Consider the following 22,151-nt stretch of genomic DNA (forward strand, 5'->3'; position numbering starts at 1 on the left):
TTGGACAAACTTCTTTTGTAGTACAAAAAGTGAGTGGAAGTGGGTCTTAAAACATGGGAAAAGGTTTATCAAAACGGTTTTTTAATAATAGCATGGTATTATTTTTTTTGGGTTGTTGAAAGTAACAAGAGATTTCTTGTATTTTATTGGATAATATTATGGCTCTTAAAATATCATAGAAGTTATTCAATCGGTGGGGTTCAGTAGTTATCATCTTCCATTTTTTGGACAAAATAAACGCGAAAACACGGGAATTACACATACCTCATTTTTTTAATTTTGTTGGGAAAGGTATGTTTAAAAAATACCTTGTTTACTTTATATAATTCAACGAATGAATTTAGCGACTTTTCATTGTTATTTTTATAAAGAATCGCCGCAAAAATTCAGGATTTTTCATTTTGTAAATGGCATTTTAGTATTTCTAAGTTATTGAATCCTTCAATGTTTTGTCCCTGGCAACGAAAGAGACAAACTTGTATTATGGTTACAACAATCCATATTATTTTCAAAGAAAATATACCAAAACAATAAATATGCGTTACGTGCAGTAACAACAACTTTAATTAAACAAGAAATTTGTGCAAGTTACTGCGATAAATATCGATTAATTAAATCATGAGGAATTGCTTTTTGAATCTTTAATTATTAATTGGCCCTTTTTTAAAGTTTTGTTGATTCTTCTGTTATTCGTTTGTTATTACCAATTCTATATAAAGAATATTAGAAACACAAAATTGAAATTTCTGTAATTGTGGTTTTGGTTATATATAGGCAATTTATACATTTAATAATACGGGTATAAATCCTAATCCATAAATTGATACAAAATGTATAACAAATTTTTCTTCTTTTTTACCATACCTTATAACCCGAATTTGTACATTTTTAAATTGTATTATTTATTGTATTTAATAAATAACAATTGTAATATTGATACTATTTGACACCAAAAAGAATGGGAATTGGTTATTGAGTAAAAAAAAAGGTTTTAATTAATAATTTGCTACAACAATTGGACTATTTTTAATTTATATTTGGTTTTAAAATTAAGTAAAAGTTTTATAAAAAACAAACATAAAGTTATCACCGTTTGCAGATTTATTGTATTTTTAAAGATTAAGAATCTAATATAAAAAACGAGTCTAGAATATGTTTGGCTGAATAAGATTTTGCGATATTATATTATGTAATAACAGATAACGTTTACCTAATCATAACGGGAAAATATAAAAAAACATATGTGTTTTGTTGGTTCATAAACCACATTAAACAACACAACGTAATTTTTTTCCACTTTACCTCTAAAAAATTATTTTATGCAAAACAAAGCAATTTATGGTAAATGCCGAATTCTTGTATTTACCTATATTTCCACCAAAGAAAGTTAAAAACCCAAAACAATAAATGATCACAACCCTCAAATCGTATTTCCTGAATACTACCAATAGATTTGGGATTTATTGAATTACAAAATTTTTTTAAATGTTCATTCAAAAAACTTCCCTTACTTGGTATTGGTTTTGTTGGATTCTTTTTTTTGCAAAATCTAAATAATTTCAAGGTTTCAAGATTTATATTTTAAAGAATTTCAGTGGTAATATAAAACAATAAGTAATTATACATAATCTAAACTTATTAATTGTTATTTATATTATTAATAATATAAATAACATTCGAAAACCAAAATGAGTTTTATTTTTTTTATCATTTTGTAAAGTTGAAAAAAATTTAATGTCGTAACAGTGAACAAATTTTATTTTCGTTTTGTTTTATTTATTTACATTACATTTTATTAAATTAGGTAAAAGTCTTTCATGTTTATTTAATAAATATAATAAATATATAGTTTAATGATATAATAAAACAATAATAATTTTTACTATTATAATTAATCCAAATAAAAATATAATTATATTATAAAATATTATAAAATATCTATTAATATTTTAAATAATTTTATATTATAAATCTACTATTATAATTAGAATAAAATATAACAAGGATATGACATATTCCACATATTTGTTTAGTTTTATCTTAATAGTATAAACGTGGCACCATTTTACTATCATGAAAAAACAATTTAAATTAAACTAGAAGTATATAATAATTTTAACTAAAACTTAATTAATAATGTATTCCAAAAATAGAGCAGAGGTCGTATTGCTGAGTCACTGACACATGGGCTCCAAAGAAATACTCTGCAAATTGATTAATTCATTACATGTCATCAAGCAACACACCAAGTCCTCAGCCATACGCTACAGAATCATCGCAACAGATAATGAAGCCACAGCCAAAGTGGTTCCATCTTTACAAATACTTGTCTTCCACATCAAACAACAAAGTTTTCATCGATCCAAATGGTGTCGGTCATTTCAACTCAATGACTTGGGAGCCTCCCTGTGAACTTTTAGACTCGGGCAAGACCTATTTACTCAAATTCGAAATACCTGGTATCGACAAGAAAACTTTATCTCTCCAATTCAATAACAACTGGATCACAGTCGCTGGTAACAAAGAGATGCCAAAGCAAGAAGGAGATTTTTGCTTCACAGAAATACTCTATGGACAGTTTAGAAGAGAAGTTCCTGTTCCAATCGATGCAAGTAAAGATGGAATAAAAGCCTTTTATAATGAAGGCATTCTCTATGTGAAACTTCAAAAGCTCTCAGAGTCTGAATGGGTGAATGTGGAAATTAAGTAATATGTGATCTGTTCTATTTGTATCATTAGTATAATATTACTATTACTAAACTATAGTATAGTAGCAATTCAACTTACTCTATTTTATAATAAAAATTACTATATTTGTAGAATTTGTTACCCAAACAACATTAAACTTTCATCTTCTCAATAAAGTCTACAACGGCCTTCGAAAGTTCGCCCGTGTGCTCCTCCAACACTCCACAACATCCTTCTAAGAACTCCTGGTACAAATCCGGTTCTTCATTTTTGAGTGTTTGGTTCTGTAGAATGCCTTTGATGATCTCGAAATAGTCTTCTCCAAGCAACTGTTTCCCACACTCCCCGAACATTTCTAACAAGTTCCCAATATACTCGGAGACTTGTATGACATCATTGACTTCAGAGATGTATGTCCCAATCTCTGTGAAGACATCCAAACGCTCTTTAGGATACGTATTATCCATTTGGAACAACACTGCAAGTTGGCCAACTACCGTACCAGCCACTTGTGCCTTTAAATCGTCTGGGAGTAAGCTGAAAATTCTCTTCACAAACCGAAGTCCCTTTTCTCTCCTAAAGACTTCCACCATATTATTGATCATCATCTCCGCAACAGCTTTACTCAATTTGGTCTTCTTTGTCGTTAAGACTTGCGACACTTCGGGACTCATATATTGTGCATTGTCCTTATTAACCATTTCCAATTGTCTGATATCATTAAATAAGACTGCGTTCAATAACATCTCCTCAAGTCTGAATGCAGAGTCGAACTGTGGTAATGCGCCTTTAAACATGAAGTCACTCTCGCTCCCATTAGACAACTGCAACTGACTCATCGAAGTCGTTTTAGACGTGCTCACAGAGACCAACTCGATTGGGTATCGATGTGAATGTGGGTAATACCTGTTCACACAGTCATCCAACGACTTATGTAAATGCGAAAAGAAGGACACGATACTCCCCTCCTGTTCTGCACCGTGCGACATTTTATAAGAGATTTCGTAGTACTGTTCTTTATAAGCAAAGAACGATCGGATGTTCTCAAAAGCCGAGTATATGGTGTTCTTGACTTCTTGGTCGGTCATGTACTTTGGATGGGGCGGGTTGCATTGCGGAGAGTCTATAAAGAATTCGTGAGCTAACCCCGTCGGCAAGAGTGTCGGATGTTTCTTTCTCAACTCTTCGTTGACTTTTTTGATCTCTTCTCTCTTCTCTTGAGTGATCCCATAACGATTGGGATATTTCTTGTCTTGTCGGTCACCAGGGCGTTCCTTTTGATCAAACTTCGCAAACTTCTCGCGATGGTCCGAATGATTTGTCCTCTTCTGATACGGTTGTTGTCGTGGACGGTCTTGGTATCCCTGACGGTCTTGTTGTTGAGCTTCTTCTTGTGGGGGTTGGCGGTCATTTTGGCGATAGTCTTGTGTGCGTTGTGGAGTATCTGGAGTGTACCCGATCATTCCCGTCTCGATTTTTTGTCCCTTATTTCGTCGTGCTTTTGGTTTCATACCGTTTTCTATTTAATTAGTTGTTTTTTACCTTTCACTTTTTATCTTTTTTTCTTAAATACATTTTGGGATTACTGCCTGATTGGCGGCGCAATTTGTATTGATTATTGGTGTTCTTTTTCTACTATTACTTCTTTTTAAGTTCTCATACAAAAGCATTTTATTATTTGAATATGGTTAATATTAATATAGTTCAATTTATTAATAATAAAAATTATTATTAAACTTCTTAACTACACTTTGAAATTATTATTATTAAAAATAATTACTCATTTTGATTAAAAAAAAATTAATAAATTTATTTATAATATTTTATTATATATAAAACTATTTAATTTATTTAAAATAAAATTATTAATTTTTAATTTAAAATATTTTAATAAAAATATTAATAATTATAATTATATCATATAAATTAGTTTTCAACAAATTTATTATTAATGATATAAAAACTATTATATATAATATTCGTTTTTCTTTCAACCCAAAGGACATAGAAATAATCCAAAAAACGAAACAAGAGAGGATAAAACACACACAAACCTGAAGTGAATGAAAATGAATGAAAACAATCAGTCATAAAAGGGGCTCTAGTAGTTCCCTTTCAAATATTCATCTCGAAGGCTCAAATCATGTGAAAAGTTGCAGTGCTCACCCTTTCTACACGTGCCTGTCTCGAAAAAGTATTTGCACGGCTTTGTCCTGTACAGTTTATCGACCGAAACAAACTGTTTTTGTGGCGAAGTGTTTGTGCTGTGTGTTGTCGACACGTCATGCGAAAACGTGCAGTTATCTCCTTTCTTACAATAGCCGTTCTGCATAAAGAAAATGCATGGTTTTGTTCCATATTTGACCTGTTTCTGTTGGTGTTCGGTCTGACTTTCTACGCTCAAGTTGTGACTAATCGGGGACATGAAAAAGTACGGCGCGACATATGGGAAATTCGGCATCGAAGAAGTGAAAGAGTTTTGTGGGCCTCTTTTCTGGATGCTAAGACTTGGTGATTTTTTCATTCTCACAAAATCGACAGAGGGCGTCTCTCTTTTCAACGCGAAAGGCTTTTCGGTAATTTCAGGTGTGAATCTTCCACTCGGCGTAAAGAGTGCTACTTCCTCGTCTTGCTTCTCGTCTTCAGCATCGTCTGAAGACGATTGTGAGTTTGAAAACTTTGTAAACAAATCGCCTGAATTTCCCTAGTTGATTGGTCTTTTTTAAATAGATTATAAACGGGTGTAATAATGTTAAAGTTATGTGTTTATAAAAATGTAAGCTTTATTTTGAGAACACCTGACCGCCTCATTGCTCGACCCACTTCTATTATGTCCATGGACACCAACAACAGCACAGCGCTTTGTGAACGTTTCACAAGAGCATGTGCTTGCTTGGTCTTTTTGAGAGTGGGTAGCAAGTCAAAGGCCGTCACTGCAGTAAATGCAAAAAGTGTCACAAACTGTTTCTGTTGGGGTCTCCTCCTCCCCGGTCACATCCATCTCGAGCAATGTGTTTATCCCAATATACGGGGTATTGTCGTCGTCCAAAAAAGCGTCAAATGCTGTGAACCTGCTCATAAGAGTGTTTTATTTTTCTTTTTTTTCAATCCTTAAATGCTGTTCTATTCTCAAACTGTCCAATCAGCTATATTTTCGCCACTCTGGATATTCCATACATTAATTGTTTATTTACTATTTCTAATTACTTGGTGTTGTAGTGTTGATTTTTAAAAATCCGTTCGTTCTGAACTCTGAGTTTTGTTTTTCCAGATGATACTAAAAGAATGATTAAAAAACTAGAGAAAAACCATTTTTACTTCATATAACAAGTGAAACACAAAAAAAGTAAATAACATTTTTTATACCATTTCCAAAGAAGTTTTCGGAAGATAGTAGAAAAGTAACACATCCCAAATCTATGACGGCATAGCTATAATAATAGTTGTTTTTATTATTATAAACTAACATAAATCAGAGAATAAGAAAGATTAAAATGAAGTTTATTTCTTCGGTTTTTAAAAACATTTTTAAGTGAAGTCAAGAAATCTGTTTTTTGTTTTTGAAAAGGAATTTACGCTTTGAATTACAAAACTTTTCTTTTTTTTATGCTTTCAATTTTTGAAGGTGTTTCAAAACAGTTTATAGTAAGTAAAAATTATAACAAATTAATTAACGTCTATAATACTTATTTTTTTCATTTTGTTTCAAAGTGTTTTCCATAAAAGGAAATCAAGTTGTAGGAAAAATACTAAATACGACCAAAATACTTCTTGGCAGATTTTTCCACTTATTCTCAATCAGATTTAAAACAATTATTTCAAGTAATTTCATAGTAAATAAAACCATAATGTATAGTAAATTATTTTAAACAAAAAAACACCAGGATGAACGCCTCGACCAATAAATCAAAATAGAACTCGAATAGAAATATATTTTAATAAAAAAACTACCAAAGAAACTAGATTATCTGAACATGAAGCCATGTAGTTCAACCGCACGGACTATGACATTCCGTCCTACACAAATTGGGCTTTTAAACAGTTTAAAGAGCGACAACGCCTCACTCGAAGTCACCCCACGAGACTCCCTGTTATTTTCTGGTACCCCGACGCCTCAAACCGAACCAACACAAATCAAAGTCAAAGATGTCAAGTCGGAGCTTCAAATTGACTTGACGACTTTTAAGTGTGTTGTTGTTCATATCATCACCATGCAATTAGATTTACAAACAAAATTTCTGTTTAAGAAGCCGACGGACGTCCACGAGTTGGACATCTATTTGCACGCATTTTCGGACCCGTCGCGAAACGCGAGATTACAAAAGAAAGAGAAGAAAGACCAACTGATCTTACTGGACTATCGCTTCACTAAAACAGAAACTCCGCCGTCTAAAAAGTCACACTGCACGCCTCCTAATAAACCCGCAATGACCCCACCACTCCCTTTCTCATCACCAGAAAATAAGCCTTTTGGCAGTAAGTCGATGTTTAAGTCCGGGTCTCTCCTCACTTCCCCAATATCACTCACGCCTCCAAAAAACATCGCGCAAACCCCACGAAGACCAGTCACTATCAGTGGAACGCCCATTCAACAAATCCCAAGGGTCGTGAAAGAAAATGTGACAAAGAGTCAGCCGATAGTCTTGAAGGAAAAGACGTATACATCGCCTTTTTTGAATTTACAGAACAAATCGAAGTTGAAGCAGACGTCGATGTTCACCAGTCAGTCGAACATCTCACAATTTTTGAAATGTGAAAACAAAGGGTTTGGCGATGATGAAGTCGCAAAGGCAGTGACACCACCACTCGACTCATTGGACCGAATTATCCATGAAAGGAATGAATGGGAGAAGAACTTACCACAACTTCCTTCGAGGAAAGTAGTGTATCCGTTGAGAGATGTAGCTTTGAAACAGTACTTATCTGAAGTTATAGCGCTTGAAGGAGCAATGGATAACGTGTATGTGTATGAATGGTTTGTGGAAAAGAAACAGAGCACGCCATTCATGTCGCTTCGACACCCGCGAGTCTGTGGGAATGTTCTTAAACAGTCGTACATCTTCTCAACGTGGGCGACTAAATACGTTGTTATCAAAGAAAACGTTTTGGTGTATTTTGCGAGCGAGAGAAGCGTCCAACGACTTGAAGCGCCGAGTGATGTGTTAGATTTGCGGGGGAGTGTAATAGAGGAGAGAGACGGGGAGATCTCTGTGAAGCTCTTAAATGGGTCGATTTACAATTTCAAAGTAGACAAAGAGTTTGTTAATGAGTGGGTATTAGCACTGAATTATTGTTCTGTGCTCAAAAAGAAACAACGGAAGTATAGTGAGTACGAACAAAGTCTTTCCACAAAAGGGAGACTTGAATTTTCGAAACTCGACGATTCGGAGGACAAACACGTGTTGAGCAAATTCACTGCGATCAAAGAAGAGGCGCGACGCATATCGTTGGTGTATGAAATGATGGTGGACAAAACGTTGGACCAAATGAACACGTTCACGTTATTTCGACAATTGGAACTGTTGAATATCGATGACATCAACTCGAAAACATTCATGAACCAATACTTACAGAAACTGAAAGACTGTGTTATGAACAACCTCAGCGACACATTAATATTCCACTACTACCAATTGTTCGAGGAATTCATTTCATTGGCTCCAGTCGTCAAAAAGTTCTTGGAAGTCGCGGAGATACCAATTCTGCCACAACGAAGTCGACAATCGTCCATGAATAGGGGTACACGGATTCAAGCCTCTTTACCTTCGTCACCACTGACACACTCGTCCTCACCAAAACTCGAGAAGAACATACTAAGAACAACTTACTGTCGACTTTGCGAGAGAGAGGTACAACTGGATGTGTTGGCCAAACACACGTTCTACTGTAAAATGTGTTTGGAGATCTCGATGAACGAGCCGTCGTGTAAGAAGAGACTGAAAAATCTGGAGGACCAACTTATTAAGCAAAAGCAAATCCAACAAGGCGGACTGAATTACGACGGAGTCGTCGAACTGATAGAAACAATTGGGAACATCAACGAAGTCAATGAGAAAACGGTCGAACAGATGCGGGACGCAGTCAATATGTTAGATGAAGTCACCATGAATTCGTGTGATGTCTGTCTTTCAGTATTTGCGGGGACCATATCGACGTTGATTAATCGGCGAATGCTGCTGATCCAAAATTACTTGACGAAGAATAGCTCGGACATCTGGAAGTACCTGTCACTGTGGGACGGGGATATGCAAGTTGATGGGACTTGTCCCGTTTCTTTGAAGGATTTTACCGCGATCAAGAAGTTCAGTCAAGGCGCCTATTCGCGCCTTTATCTTGTTCGTAAAAACACCACCAAAGATATCTATGCGATGAAAGTATCTCGGAAAGCGGATATGGTGCGGAAGAATGTAGTTGATGGTGTTCTTGCGGAGAAACAAATTCTGCAGCAGTCGGTCAATCAAAGTGTCGTTAAGCTGTATTATGCTTTTCAAGATGCGTGTAGCTTGTTTCTTGTTATGGAGTTCTGCCCGGGTGGGGATTTGGCGTGTTTACTTCGAGAAATAGAAATCTTGCCTGAGAGTACTGTGAAGATATATAGTGCAGAGATTGTATTAGCACTTGAGTGTATCCACTCGATGGGTATCATTCATCGAGATATCAAGCCGGACAATATCTTGATTGATGTGAATGGACACTTGAAGTTGACAGATTTTGGGTTGAGTGTAGTTGGGAGTAAGAACGAGCAAAATGGGTTTTTGGATAGTCGAATCTTGTGTACACCAGATTATGTAGCGCCGGAAGTTATCATAGAAAGGATGTACTCGAGCGCAAGTGACTTTTTCAGTCTTGGGTGTATGATATATGAAATGCTGGTAGGGATACCCCCCTTCAACGACAAGACTGTGGAGGCCATTTTTAAACGCATTCGGACGAATGACTATCACTGGCCGAGTCACGACGAATTTGAAATTAGCGAAAGTGCGTGCGATATAGTAAATAGGCTTTTAAATCCGAACGAGAAAAAGCGGTTGAGTGCGCGAGGGGTTGAGGAAGTGAAGAGCCACACTTTCTTTGATGGGATTCGATGGAACTCATTATTGAATGAAAGTCGAGAGGATATATTTGTGCCAAGTCTGACGGGAGACGACGACACGGGTTACTTTTCTAGAGACACTAAAGAAGTCTCACCAACACTCGGAGAGAACTCGACGGGGTTTGGGGGATTTGACTGTGTTGATGTGAACAGGCTTGCGGAGAAGAACATGAACGTCCTTGAAGAGGGGAACGACGCATATGGGTTTGAGAGCAACCAATCTTCGGACTCCTCTGATAGTCTTAATGAAGCGACGTTTGCGAATTAATCTGTAGATACAATTTAAATGATTGTTGTATTGTATTTGTATGGTCTCGTTGAACAAAGAAATACTGTACTATATTTTATAGTTTAACTGACAATAATAGTTTTAAAATAGGACGAAAAAGGGTGTACATAAATTGCAACTATTTATAAAAACACATAACGGTTTTTAACGTTATATTTTGATTTAAAGTGTTCTGTTACTAACAAGTTAATAACAACAATATTAAATTGATTGGAGTTGAAAAAAAAAGACCAAAACTGAATGCAAATTTAAAAACGGGACTATTTAGTGTAAATATATTGAAAGAAAACCAATTTTAAATAAAATATACACTTTTGAAAAACAATAAAACAAGGTTTAAGTATTTTTAATTTTTTAAATTTATATTAGTTTTCGCATTTAATGCGACAAAAAGATACTATTAACTCTGGTTAGTTTTGTCATACATATAGTTTTAATAAATAAAATAAAAATTGTCTTTTTGGAAATTGAAAACAATTAATTTGAAAGTTTTTTTGTATGGATTTCAAACTGGAAAAATTGGGGGAAAATCGAGAACAAGAAAACTTAATTAGAAATATAAAACTCTGCTTTTAAACATTTTTAAAGATGGTGTTATTGAGATCAAGTCCAAAATATTATTGGTGTTAGTGTTACATGTTATCACTTTGTTACACCAAAACTTGGAATTCAAACCAAGATACAGTAATAAGGTAACTAAATCGAAGTTACGAATCAAACAAAAAATAGATAAATTTCCATGGAATTCATTTTAATTTATTTAATTATAAACATTCAAAATTGCCACGTTTTGACATTATAATAAGAAAATTGTTTTTTTTGTTTTATAAAAATGACAATAGAAAAAAATATTTTCAATGATATAGACTATATTTTTTGGCGGATGTTAAAATTACAATCAACAATAATAAAAAAATAAGTTTGATCAAACTAAAACACAATTAGTTGGCAGTTGGATGATGTTTTTATCAAATAAAAAAATGTAATACCAATTTTATACATTTTTTATTGATCACAGAAAAGCTATTCTCTTGTATTTTGTATTATTCACTTATGTATTGTAAAGCATTTATATTAATTCTAAACAATAACGATTTGTGGTTCATCAAAAGATGATATTTTTCAATACACTTAATCCAAGATATACCTTTTTTATTTATTCAACGTGAATTTTTTATTTAACACAATATGTTTGAATATGTGATTACATTTTCTTAACAATGAGTACAGTCATTAAAAAAACACCCCAAAAATACATTTTGTTTTTATAATATTAATCACAACGAATGTTCAAAAATTTAAGATATCATTATAATAAAATGTGTTACAAGTTAACAGAAATTTAAACGTTTTATAGTATGTTACAAAAAAATAAATATAATACCCCCAAAACATACAAATTGATTATTGCTATATGGGTTTAATATAACAACACAATTATAACATTCAATTATACTCTCACTCACAGGACGAGAAAACACCTTATTTTTTATTTGTATCATCAATCTAACTTAACAACTCATTGAAAACACACAAAACATACCTTATGTGTAAACATTTAAAATTAAAAAGTAGTACATAACTAGAACGCGTTGGTTTTAATAAATATTTTCTTGTTCACTCTAAAACATTCACAAACTTCTCCAACTCTCCCCTCTCTATAATCACTTCTTTATCACCTCCCAATTTCTGGTAAACGTAAGTTCTAATGTTGTCAGCAATTTGTGTGATTTTATCAATTTCGATCCGCTTTCCTCTCACATTTTGCACCAAATACGTGTCACCCGAGAACCCACAATTTTCCTCTCGTGTTGTTTCGACATCCCAACCAAACCGATGGCCAATGTCCATCAGCAAATGAACTATTTCCCATCTTTTTGATTCTTGCATTCTTCGTTTTGCAGTGAACTCATTGAGACCCTTACGGACTTCTTCGGCGATTAGTTCTGTTTCGCGCCGACGGACAAACTCTAGGACATCAATGATGTCGTCCTGGCCGAAGTCGATTTTGTGGATGCGAAAAAGGGAGCGAGTAATAGATGTTTTCTTTTGTGGTTTTGTTATGTAAAAATTTGAGTATTGCGAGATAATGCCGACAAGAACAACAGCGACATCACTCTGTTTATTAATTAGTGTTCGCTGTCGCAACTTTTTCGGCTTCATTAAATATGTAATTTGTAAAAAATAGTTTTGATCTTATTAATTATTAATAAAAGTATTATATTTATTAATATCTATCATTCAGAATTAGTAATTAATTATCGCGATAATAAATTACAAGGTTGTTTTCATAAACTTTTTATTTGACATACAAGCCAGAAACTGTTTATTAGTTCTGCGAAATGTTTTACAAAAATAATCATTGTGTTTTTTTTTCGCATTATATTTTTTTGTTAAAACTATTTTTAAATTAGTTCAATTGTTATTATTTTTGTTGCAATATAAAAATCCATATAATAATAAAAAAGCTTTGTAATTTAAATAAATTATTTATAATTTTTAATAGTACAGTTTTATCTATTAAATTTTTATAATAAAACACTTAAAATTATTAGTCAAGTTGATTGTAGAATTAAGAATGTATTTTCAAAAATATTTTTTTATAATTATAGGTTTGGTTTGTTCCATCTTTGTTGTTCAAATTTCAAATTCATTCATCTAAAATACAAATGTGATGGCAAGTTTTTAATTAATTAATATAATTTTTATTATTCATCATTTTTTTTGTAAAACAACTGTTTATATAAAAGTTGTTACTTTAATTATTTTTTTGATTTTATTAAATTAAAATAATAAAAACCATACATTTTAATTTAATTATTATATATAATAACTAAATAAATTAACAAAAATAATAACGCCACAAGTAAAAATAATTGAAGCGCAATAAATATTAATTATAAATAAAATATAAATATGGAAACTGAATTTTTATTTATAAAAATAATTACGGCAATTGTAGTAATAAATACAATCAAAATTGAATTAAAATAACAATAAAAGATTAAATAAAATTAAAGTGACATTTAAACATTCGTGTTGTTCATGATGTTAATTTAGACATTTAATTGTTAATAATGACAACGTTTGATAATCAATTTCATAAAATAAAAACAATACAACGTGTTTTTATCATAAAGCACGTTATTTTAATACAAAAATATCACTTGTTTTTTTAGCAACACAATTATTAAAAAAATGTTTATGTAGATTTAATATCAATATTATATCCATTAATTACAATTGTAATACTTAATAAACACTATTTATTAATTTTAAATCGGCTCATTATTTGTTGAATAAAACAATTAAACAAATTTAATAATTATATTTTAATTATTATTTCAAAAAAAAACAATCTTAAACAAAGTTGTTGAATTTTATCAAATGAATAAATGTAAACAATTGGCAGAATGTTTTTATGTGTTATTTAAACTTTTAAAGTTATATTAAAAATATTATACAATAATAATTAACACTTTTTATCGCAATACAATAATGAATTTTATCGCATATTATTTTAATTTTTTACAATATTTTAAATTAAAAATAACACGTTAGTTTGTAAATTAGAGTGAATCGTATGTCCAAATCCAGACATGTTTATGTTGTTTTTAATTAATTGTATTAATATATTTTTTGTTGTTCGAAGATAATGATTCTCACACTCAAAAACATAAAATTAATTAATTATTCATTTATTTAAATGAAATTTAAGAGACGAATGGCAACTGTTTATAACGTATATCGATATAAAATTAATAACAGTATTAGTTATTGATGTATACATAATTTAAAATTTTTGATTGTACAGTCATGATTCAAACACGCGTTTTTCAAATCGTAAATGGCATTCTCAGTTAAATTGTTCAATTTCCTTAAAAACAAATATATTTATTCTCTTTCATAAGTTTTTACAAAAAATGTTATTTAGTTTGATTATTTTTTATGCTATAAACAATTATAAGAAAAGATAGTATATTTAATCAAAACCAAAACTAAAAAGAAAACCAGCAAATTTGTTAAAACACGAAGAAAAGAGCAACAGCAAGACAAGCAACAAGAACACCAATAACACCACCAGTACACTTCTCGCACTCTGCGTCTTTGCAAGGCTTATCGTAATGTTCTTTACACTTCTCACAGATTATATCACCGTCGTAGTATCCTTTTGGACATTCCGCGACACACTCATCCTTCACCGTATCAACAAACAATTTCTCTTCACACTTTGTGCACTTATCACCAATACAAATTTGACATTTCTCGTGTGTTGCTAAGCACTGCGTCATGTCGATATCGCACATGTAGTTGTCTCCGTCCAAAGTCGCCTTTTTATCTTCACAGTCTTTGCAAACTGGTGGTTGGGCAGTCAAGTCTATGAACTGAAGTGTTGAGCAATTGAGTTTTGTGACTTCATTTTCTCCAAACTTAGTGCTGGTGTAATTGTTAGTGACGAAAATCCTCAACCCTTGTTTTATTTTTGTGAGTGCCTTTGGTTGTTGATTTCCATGGAAGAACAAATTCTTCTGGGAAAGGAGAGTGTCTTGTAAAGAAGTAAGTGGTGCATACAAATTAATTGACTCAAGTGATGGTGTGTTTTCAAATGCATTTGCCTCAACAGTAACAACCTTTTCTGTTCCAGTAAGAAGTGAAAGACTGCCACAACTTAAAAATGTGAATTGTGGTATACGTGTACTTCCTCCAAAATCGATAATTGCAAGGTCCCAACATTGTTCGAATATATTCGTTCCAAGTTCTTTAATTGGATTCTCTGGGAGTTTTATGTTACTTATCTTTGTCGAACCAAACGCTCGAGTTCCAATCCTCTCAACGTTGTTATTAAAAATGAAGTTGGTGATCTTTGTACCTTCAAAACAGCTTTCACCAAAGGATGTGATCTTTTCAAGTCCGTTGACTGAGTTAAGTAATAAATCATTTCTAAATATAAAGTTGGGTAATTTTGTTACTCCGCCAATCACAACAGACTGGAGGTTGTACACATCTTCAAATGCACCTTCTCCAATTTCCTCAATTTGGTGGTTTGGAAATATTACAGCCGTCATTTGTGTATTCCTAAAAGCACCACTTCCAATTTTCTTGAGACTTGGTGAAAATTCTAGATTCGATATTTGAGTGTTTTCAAACGACGAAGCACCAAAAGAAATAACTTTGGCAGAATTTCTTAAGTCGTTTAATGGTGTACACCCCTTGAATGTGAAATCTGGAATGTTTGTATTTCCACCCAAATCAACCATTCTAAGATTAACCGAGCTTTCAAATACACCATTTCCAAAGATCGTGATAGGGGTTTCTGGTAAAACAATTTGAGTCAACTGTGATCTCTTGAAAGCGTTGTCATCCATTAATTTGATGGTCTGACCCAATGGGAATGTCGTGAATATAGTACCTTCAAATGCTGACCTTCCAAACGAGTTGACATCATTTGTATCTGTGAGTGTTAATAATTTGTTGCACCCCTGGAATGTAAAGTCTGGAATTGAACTTTGTCCTTTAAAATTCACAGTAGTCAAAGAAGTTATTCCTTTGAAAGTACCTGTTTCAAATTTTTGAATTTCTGTTTCTCCAAATGTTACACTGACTAAATTTGTGTTTACAAAGGTCTTGTTTGATAATCTGGTCACTGCATTTCCAAAGGTGATTGTTGTGAGTTTAGTAGAAGAGAAAGAAAAGTCTCCGAATGAGGTAATCATTTCAAAACCAGTGACTGTGGATAATATAGTACAATTGACAAAAGTACCATCTGGAATTGCAATGTTTGAGGTAATTGTAACAGTGGTAAGTGAATTTGATGAGTCAAACACGTTTGTTCCAAACTCTTCAATTTTTTGAGGTAAGACAATAGTAACCAAATTTGTGGATTTAAATGCTTTGTTTCCAAATTTTGTTACAGTTTCATTAAAAGTAATGGCCGTCAATGGAGTTTCAGAAAAGGATTCAATCCCAAATGAATTGATTTTTTCAAACCCATTGAATGTTATTAATTTACTACATCCCTTAAAAGTGAAGTCTGGTATAATAAATGTTTCTCCAACATCTACTGTTTGTAATTCTTTGCATCCTTCAAAGACGTGTGCACCAAATCCAGCTGAAGGTGTTTTTGATGGAAGTGTTATAGAAGTGAATTTTGTATTTCTAAAGACACCTTCTCCTATTTTCACAAGATCTGTTGCAAAGTTAATTTCAGAAATGCCACTGTCTGCAAATGCAAAGTTTTCAAATGTTACAACTTGACCAAATGTGGATGAAACTTCTGAAAGTGCAGTGCATCCTTCAAAACAACTTTCTGGTACCACTTTGATTGAACTCAAATCAATTGTTGTCAATGAAGTACATCCTTTGAACGATTTAACTCCAACATTGATGATATTTCTAATCGAAGCTACTCTTTGTAATTTAGTGGCTCCTTCGAATGCAGAAGCTCGAAAAGAAAATTGGTCATTATCTTGGATGGTGATACTGGTTATTTGTGTGTTGTCTTTGAACCCATTTTCACAAATAGCATTAATGGTAGGTTCAAGAACAGTAACATCACCTGAACATGGAGTTTGACCATCTTTAATACATTGGTTTTCTTGGTCAACTTGATAACAGTTTTCACCTAAAGAGAAGATTAAACAAGAAAGTAACAAAATGAATTTCATTGAATGAACTGTGATGAACTCGTGTTGTTTAAATATCAAACAACGATTCTCTCGTCAATGAAGTTAACATATGACCTCTTTTGTTATCAGACAAATTATATCATTGATTTGCCTTTGTATTCAAAAGACAAATATTGAAAACAATGATCAAATATTTGACTTTTGGTTTTAACATATAAAAGAAAAATATTTTTTTTTAATATAAAAAAATAAATTGTAAAGTTATAATTTACTTAAATTTTTTTAACATAATTTTTTTTTGATTATATAAAAAGGACTGTTATATTATTTGCTTTCAAAAAAAATATTATTATAATTATTATTATATTACAAACATTTGATAATATCAATTTCATTGAATAATTTAAAAAAATTTTTAATAAATAAATAATAATTCAAATTAATAAAAAAAAAGTTGAACTGTACAAAATCAAAATAAAATTTTCAGTTTGCGATTGTTTTTTATAATCTGTATTATATAACGCAAAACTGTATATGAAACAAATATATTATAACACAAAATTGTAATTAATAAAAAGAGATTGGAATGAATCGTTGCGACTTTAATGAAAAACTTGATTTTTAACCATGTGAAAAATCATTTAATTGGTTGTAACTAAAAAATTTTTAGATATAAACAAGTTGAATTTTTATATAAATCATTCCATGACATTGATTATTACACACACCCAAAAGCAAACGATGAGTTTGCTACACACCTTGTCCTTAAAAGAAGACGATGCTTTTGTTGAAACTGATCGTTACTTTTTTCATGTCAACAAGAGTAACAAGAAGCTCAATATCTTGAAAACCAAAAATATTTATGTCACATTTGAAAAAGAAAATTTATATGAAACAACAACAACAGAAAAAGTTGAGTGGACAATTGAAAGTGCTCGAAATGTTTTTGACTCAGAATTACAAACTATAAACAATACCCGAAAAATCAAAAGATTTATTATAGAGAATAATGTGAATGAAGTACTGTTCTGGACAGTCCCAGGGCCTGAAGAAGAAAATGAAATTTTTAAATTTCAAGATGAGTTCAAAAAGTATGCCAAAGTTTACATTGTCGAACCTAATGGGTATAACTTAAGTTCAATTGAAAGTGATTACAAAATCAAAAGAATTCCCAATAAAGAAATCAGTTCTTTTGGAGAATCAAAACGAGAAATCGACTTACGCGTTGGATTTGCATTTACTCGGCTCTCGACAAGTTTACTCACCACACAATTTTCAACACTTTTCAAACAAAAATGCATTCTTAGTTATGGGCCGTGCCAATTTCCAGTTTTGTTTTCGTGTTATAAAGATTTCACAAATGACGCAACAAGTACTGTGCTTCAAATAGTTCATAATGGTATGATTTTTAAGTCTCCACAAATGACGAAAAATGAAGCAAAGAAATTTATTGAGAATTTCCACCAAGTACAAGTCACTCCAACACATGAAACGCAACAAATTGTTGTTAATTGGAATAACATTTTGGAGAGTGATAACACTTCAATCAAATACTATGCAGAGTTTTACAATACTAGTTACTCTGTGGCTTCAAAAACATACAGAGCCTTATTTGAAAATAGATACATACAAAACAGAGACGAAAGTATTGAAATAATTGATGAAGAAATTTCACATGACAGACGCATGGATTTTAAGCAAAGACAAATGCTTAAAGTAATTCGAGAGTTTAGTACTGCAGTTCATCGAGATGCAAATGTTACTGTTCACTCTTATTCCATTACAGTCCAAGACGTCACTTTTGACTGCAAGAAGTATGAACTAAAAAATACGAACAGTTGGTTAGAAAATGTTGTAGAAGAGAAGAGACGGTACACCACATTCGACACAACAAAACAATATCTCCAAACATTTGTAGTGCAAAAAATTAATAAAGAGAACATCTCTGGAATCAGTGAATTTGATATTTTAAACAATTTAGAAAACAAAAAGCTTGGAAATGGGAATAATTTGATCAAATACATTGAGAAACTAATTGAGCGAGACTTATTAAGAAGAATCAACGGCGGGTACAAAATCAAATTAACTCAACTTGGCAAAGCACTCTGTGAAGCAATTAAAGAAAGCACCCCGAAACTCTCAGACAAGTCGACTTACAACAACTTGCTCACACAACTCAAAGATAAGAAAGAGACAAAGCAGAAGGTACTCGATTTCTATCTCGATCAATTTAACACTTTAGTAAAACAGAAAGAACAATTTGTAAACAAATTCAACGCCCATTTTGATCGTTTGATGAATTTATTCTATGCCTCAGTTTGTGGTCTTTGTGGTAATAAAATGGTTGTCGACCCCAAAAAAGGAAAAATCACTTGCAACACTTGCCGTAAAGACTATAAGCTTCCCCTTGGGAAGATCAAAATATTAGAACAACCAACCACCTGTCCACTCTGTCATTTCGGATTGGTACAAGTCAAGAACAAAACAACAACTGAAACGTTTTGCCCAAAGTGCTATTCAACTCAAAACAAATTTATGAGAAAACCGGAGACATGTGTCGGGTGTACTAACGCTTCTTGCCCGTACTCTCTTCCAAGCACAATGGTAATGCCTTGTTTGAAGTGTTCGAGAACAAAGATTGGTATCTACACCCTTAATCCACTCGACAAGAAGAGTCGAATTGTGTGTGATAGTTGCTTCGATGAGGGGTACTTCACTGATGATTTTGGACAAGCGACCTTATCGGCACGTACCTATTTGTCTCAAGGAAACGGGCCAAAGTTGCGTTTGCATTATATCAATGGGTTGGAAGGAGAAAAAAAGTGTAAACCGTCTTACTTATCTTTCCCAAAGTAATTCATTTGCATTTACATTTATGGTAACTATATTATAGTTTATGTATTTAAAAAAATAGTTTACCAGTTTTTCTCATTTTTTTTATTAATCATTTTTATTTAAAATGACTAATACTCTTTATAATAAAATGTATTAAAACTACTAATACAATGGAAATGAATTGACGAAATAAATAGACCAGAAAAACGGCAGATACCAACAAATGAAATCGGGAGAGAAAATCATTGGCGGAACTTTAAAGAGAAATGAGAAAAATAATTTCAAAAAATTGAAATAGAAAGAATTGAGGAATGAAAAACTAAAGAAAACAAAGAATGCAAATGACCCAACAGAACAAAAAACAGCTTGTCAAAGTGTTTTTGCTGAAAGACAACGACTGGAAGGACGCGGGGACTGGGAACATCGAGTTTACTGCAAACGACACGGAGATCACCATTTCGATTAAAAATGACATCAAAAACATATTAGCCGTCGTGATGATAAAGGGAGACGCGTTTGAAAAACAAAATGAGAGGGTCGTACAAATACAAGGAAAAGCTTTTCAAGATGAGTATGCGCTGTCGTTCATCGATCAAAAACTTTGCGCCACATTGTGCGCAGCCTTTGATAAACTTGGTGTGCGACAGATCAAAGACGACGAAACTTTGGGTTTGTCACTAACCAACACATTTTAAAGCATTGAATGACCTTTAGATTTCTGCGAAGAGAACATGCAAACGTTGCGAGACGCTGCTTTAAAGGCGATGTCCTCACGCAACTTAAAAGAATTAACAACGAAAATTTGTTTGAGTGATGTCATCGAAGGTGTCGTTGAAACAGCAAAAAGCCTTGCAGTGACCAAAAAGGAGTTTGTGTCACGCCTTTTCCTATTCGTTAAAGCACTTTTATTCATCCCCGACGAAGCGCTGTTCGACGAATTGTATAACCTTCAAATGGTCAAGGCAATGTTTGTCATCTTGTCATATGACCAGCAAATACCACCAAACAACTTCATCAATTTCTACGATGACTTTAAAACGCGAATGAAACAGATGGTTGAAATCTTTGGCAAAACAGAGAAAATGGCAAAGCTCATCAAACACGCCTTTGCCCTCGTTTACTTACGTGACGTTGTTATTGCGCGATTCGCAGACGAAACGATTGTCGCTGCGATCAACAGCCGTCTTGATAAAATTAACACGCAAATATTCGATGAGGCTGTTTCCTCTAAGGTGATCGAAGGCTTTGTGTCAAAATATGAGTTTTCGAACACCACCACAAAGCGTGGCATCTGTATCGCCACAAAACGCCTTTGTGGGTACTTGGGATTATTTCCCCCAAGTGCCCGAGAAGAACGCGCGAAGCAACTTATAACAGCGGGGATAACTGAAGTGATCAAATACGGGTTGAATGATGAGAACAAAGGGTATTGCCTTGACGTTGTTAGTATTCTGTTAGAATCAGGGAGTGTAGTGGCGGTCTCAGTCATTGAGAAAGGTGTGTTGGAGGAAATCTCTAAAACGGCGATCTTGTCGAGCGGGTCGTTTTTATATGGTGCGTTCCAAGTGTTGCAGCAAGCCATGTTTGTGGGGGAGAATGGTGTCGAGTATGAGAAGGTGATGGTGTCTCATGTTGTTCCGTATGTTGTGAATATATTGATCGGCCCTTTTCAATCCCAACTCAAAAATCTCACTGATGTGAGTCATGAAGATTTGAAAGGTGAGATGAAAAGTCAAGAGCACAACGAAGGGAGAGCAATGAGTTTGGAGCCAAAAGACGCGGTGAGAAGTGATGAGAAAAGTGAGATTAAAATGGAGGAAAGAAGCATCATTAAAGACGAAAAAAATGAGGGAAGTGTCGTCGAAAGCACACAATCAAAAAATGATGAGAAATGCGAACTCAAAAAGAGAGAGGAGTACGTCTCCCACTTCTGTAAGTTTATTACTCGATTGGCAATGCTCAAAGATGACGCAGTGAAGACGTACATCAAATCGTCTGGTGTCTTACTCATGTTGTTAAAAGAATTGGAATGTGGAAACAACCAGAAGAGAGGAAACGTCTTACGGTCACTACGAGATATCATTGTTGAATGTGGTAATATTGAGTATAACACAACGCTCGTCGACGCGGGCTTCATTGAAATCATTAAAAAGGAACTCGATGGGTTGGGTGGAATGACGCAACCCGTAGCACTTCAAGTACTTGATATTTATAAAGACCGAATGAGCTTAGTACCGATATTCGAAGAGAAAAAAGACGACAAAATGTTGTTGCCACCATTACCGCCAATCACTCCAATCAAAAGAATGGCTGACGAAAAAGAAGTCAAAAAGTTGATGGAGATGACGTCGCCATTGAAGAAGAAAGTTGAGAGTGTGTTGGGTGATAATGTTATTCCCGTCAAGATGGCGGAGGAGGACAGCAGCAAGCCTTGATTGATTGTATCAGTTTTATTCACATCATTTCAAATACATTAAATGAAAGATTTATTCTGTTTTAAAGTTTCTACACAAAGATATAGGAAATTAAATTGGTTGAGAACCCATGTTCCAATTAATTGCTTTCCGATTAACTTGATATACAAAAAGACGAAAATGATATAGTAAATTTATAGTAAAAT

General features: G+C 33.0%; 8 protein-coding genes across 8 annotated transcripts; 4 read left to right on the forward strand and 4 right to left on the reverse strand.

Annotated features, from left to right (window-relative positions):
* Positions 1 to 2,227: 2,227 nt before the first annotated feature.
* EIN_096380 (small heat shock protein C4, putative) lies at positions 2,228 to 2,710 on the forward strand (the record flags this gene model as incomplete). The annotated part of the gene is made up of 1 exon (XM_004254104.1): positions 2,228 to 2,710. The coding sequence occupies one exon, from the start codon at positions 2,228 to 2,230 to the stop codon at positions 2,708 to 2,710; it is 483 nt and encodes a 160-aa protein (XP_004254152.1).
* Positions 2,711 to 2,840: 130 nt separating this feature from the next.
* EIN_096390 (hypothetical protein) lies at positions 2,841 to 4,199 on the reverse strand (the record flags this gene model as incomplete). Its single annotated transcript, XM_004254105.1, has 1 exon — positions 2,841 to 4,199. One exon carries the CDS (start codon positions 4,197 to 4,199, stop codon positions 2,841 to 2,843), a length of 1,359 nt encoding a protein of 452 aa, XP_004254153.1.
* A 590-nt stretch (positions 4,200 to 4,789) lies between these two features.
* EIN_096400 (hypothetical protein) lies at positions 4,790 to 5,767 on the reverse strand (the record flags this gene model as incomplete). Its single annotated transcript, XM_004254106.1, has 2 exons — positions 4,790 to 5,392; positions 5,651 to 5,767. The coding sequence occupies 2 exons, from the start codon at positions 5,765 to 5,767 to the stop codon at positions 4,790 to 4,792; spliced, it is 720 nt and encodes a 239-aa protein (XP_004254154.1).
* Positions 5,768 to 6,662: 895 nt separating this feature from the next.
* Positions 6,663 to 10,049, forward strand: EIN_096410 (protein kinase C, putative; the record flags this gene model as incomplete). Its single annotated transcript, XM_004254107.1, has 1 exon — positions 6,663 to 10,049. The coding sequence occupies one exon, from the start codon at positions 6,663 to 6,665 to the stop codon at positions 10,047 to 10,049; it is 3,387 nt and encodes a 1,128-aa protein (XP_004254155.1).
* Positions 10,050 to 11,687: 1,638 nt separating this feature from the next.
* On the reverse strand, positions 11,688 to 12,233 carry EIN_096420 (hypothetical protein; the record flags this gene model as incomplete). The annotated part of the gene is made up of 1 exon (XM_004254108.1): positions 11,688 to 12,233. One exon carries the CDS (start codon positions 12,231 to 12,233, stop codon positions 11,688 to 11,690), a length of 546 nt encoding a protein of 181 aa, XP_004254156.1.
* Positions 12,234 to 14,092: 1,859 nt separating this feature from the next.
* EIN_096430 (hypothetical protein) lies at positions 14,093 to 16,735 on the reverse strand (the record flags this gene model as incomplete). Its single annotated transcript, XM_004254109.1, has 1 exon — positions 14,093 to 16,735. The coding sequence occupies one exon, from the start codon at positions 16,733 to 16,735 to the stop codon at positions 14,093 to 14,095; it is 2,643 nt and encodes an 880-aa protein (XP_004254157.1).
* A 702-nt stretch (positions 16,736 to 17,437) lies between these two features.
* Positions 17,438 to 19,552, forward strand: EIN_096440 (hypothetical protein; the record flags this gene model as incomplete). Its single annotated transcript, XM_004254110.1, has 1 exon — positions 17,438 to 19,552. One exon carries the CDS (start codon positions 17,438 to 17,440, stop codon positions 19,550 to 19,552), a length of 2,115 nt encoding a protein of 704 aa, XP_004254158.1.
* A 320-nt stretch (positions 19,553 to 19,872) lies between these two features.
* On the forward strand, positions 19,873 to 21,966 carry EIN_096450 (hypothetical protein; the record flags this gene model as incomplete). Its single annotated transcript, XM_004254111.1, has 2 exons — positions 19,873 to 20,200; positions 20,246 to 21,966. 2 exons carry the CDS (start codon positions 19,873 to 19,875, stop codon positions 21,964 to 21,966), a joined length of 2,049 nt encoding a protein of 682 aa, XP_004254159.1.
* Positions 21,967 to 22,151: the final 185 nt, after the last annotated feature.

This window comes from Entamoeba invadens (genome assembly GCF_000330505.1).
Source record: "Entamoeba invadens IP1 unplaced genomic scaffold scaff_1105074725199, whole genome shotgun sequence".
In the NCBI taxonomy this organism is placed as follows: domain Eukaryota; phylum Evosea; order Mastigamoebida; family Endamoebidae; genus Entamoeba; species Entamoeba invadens.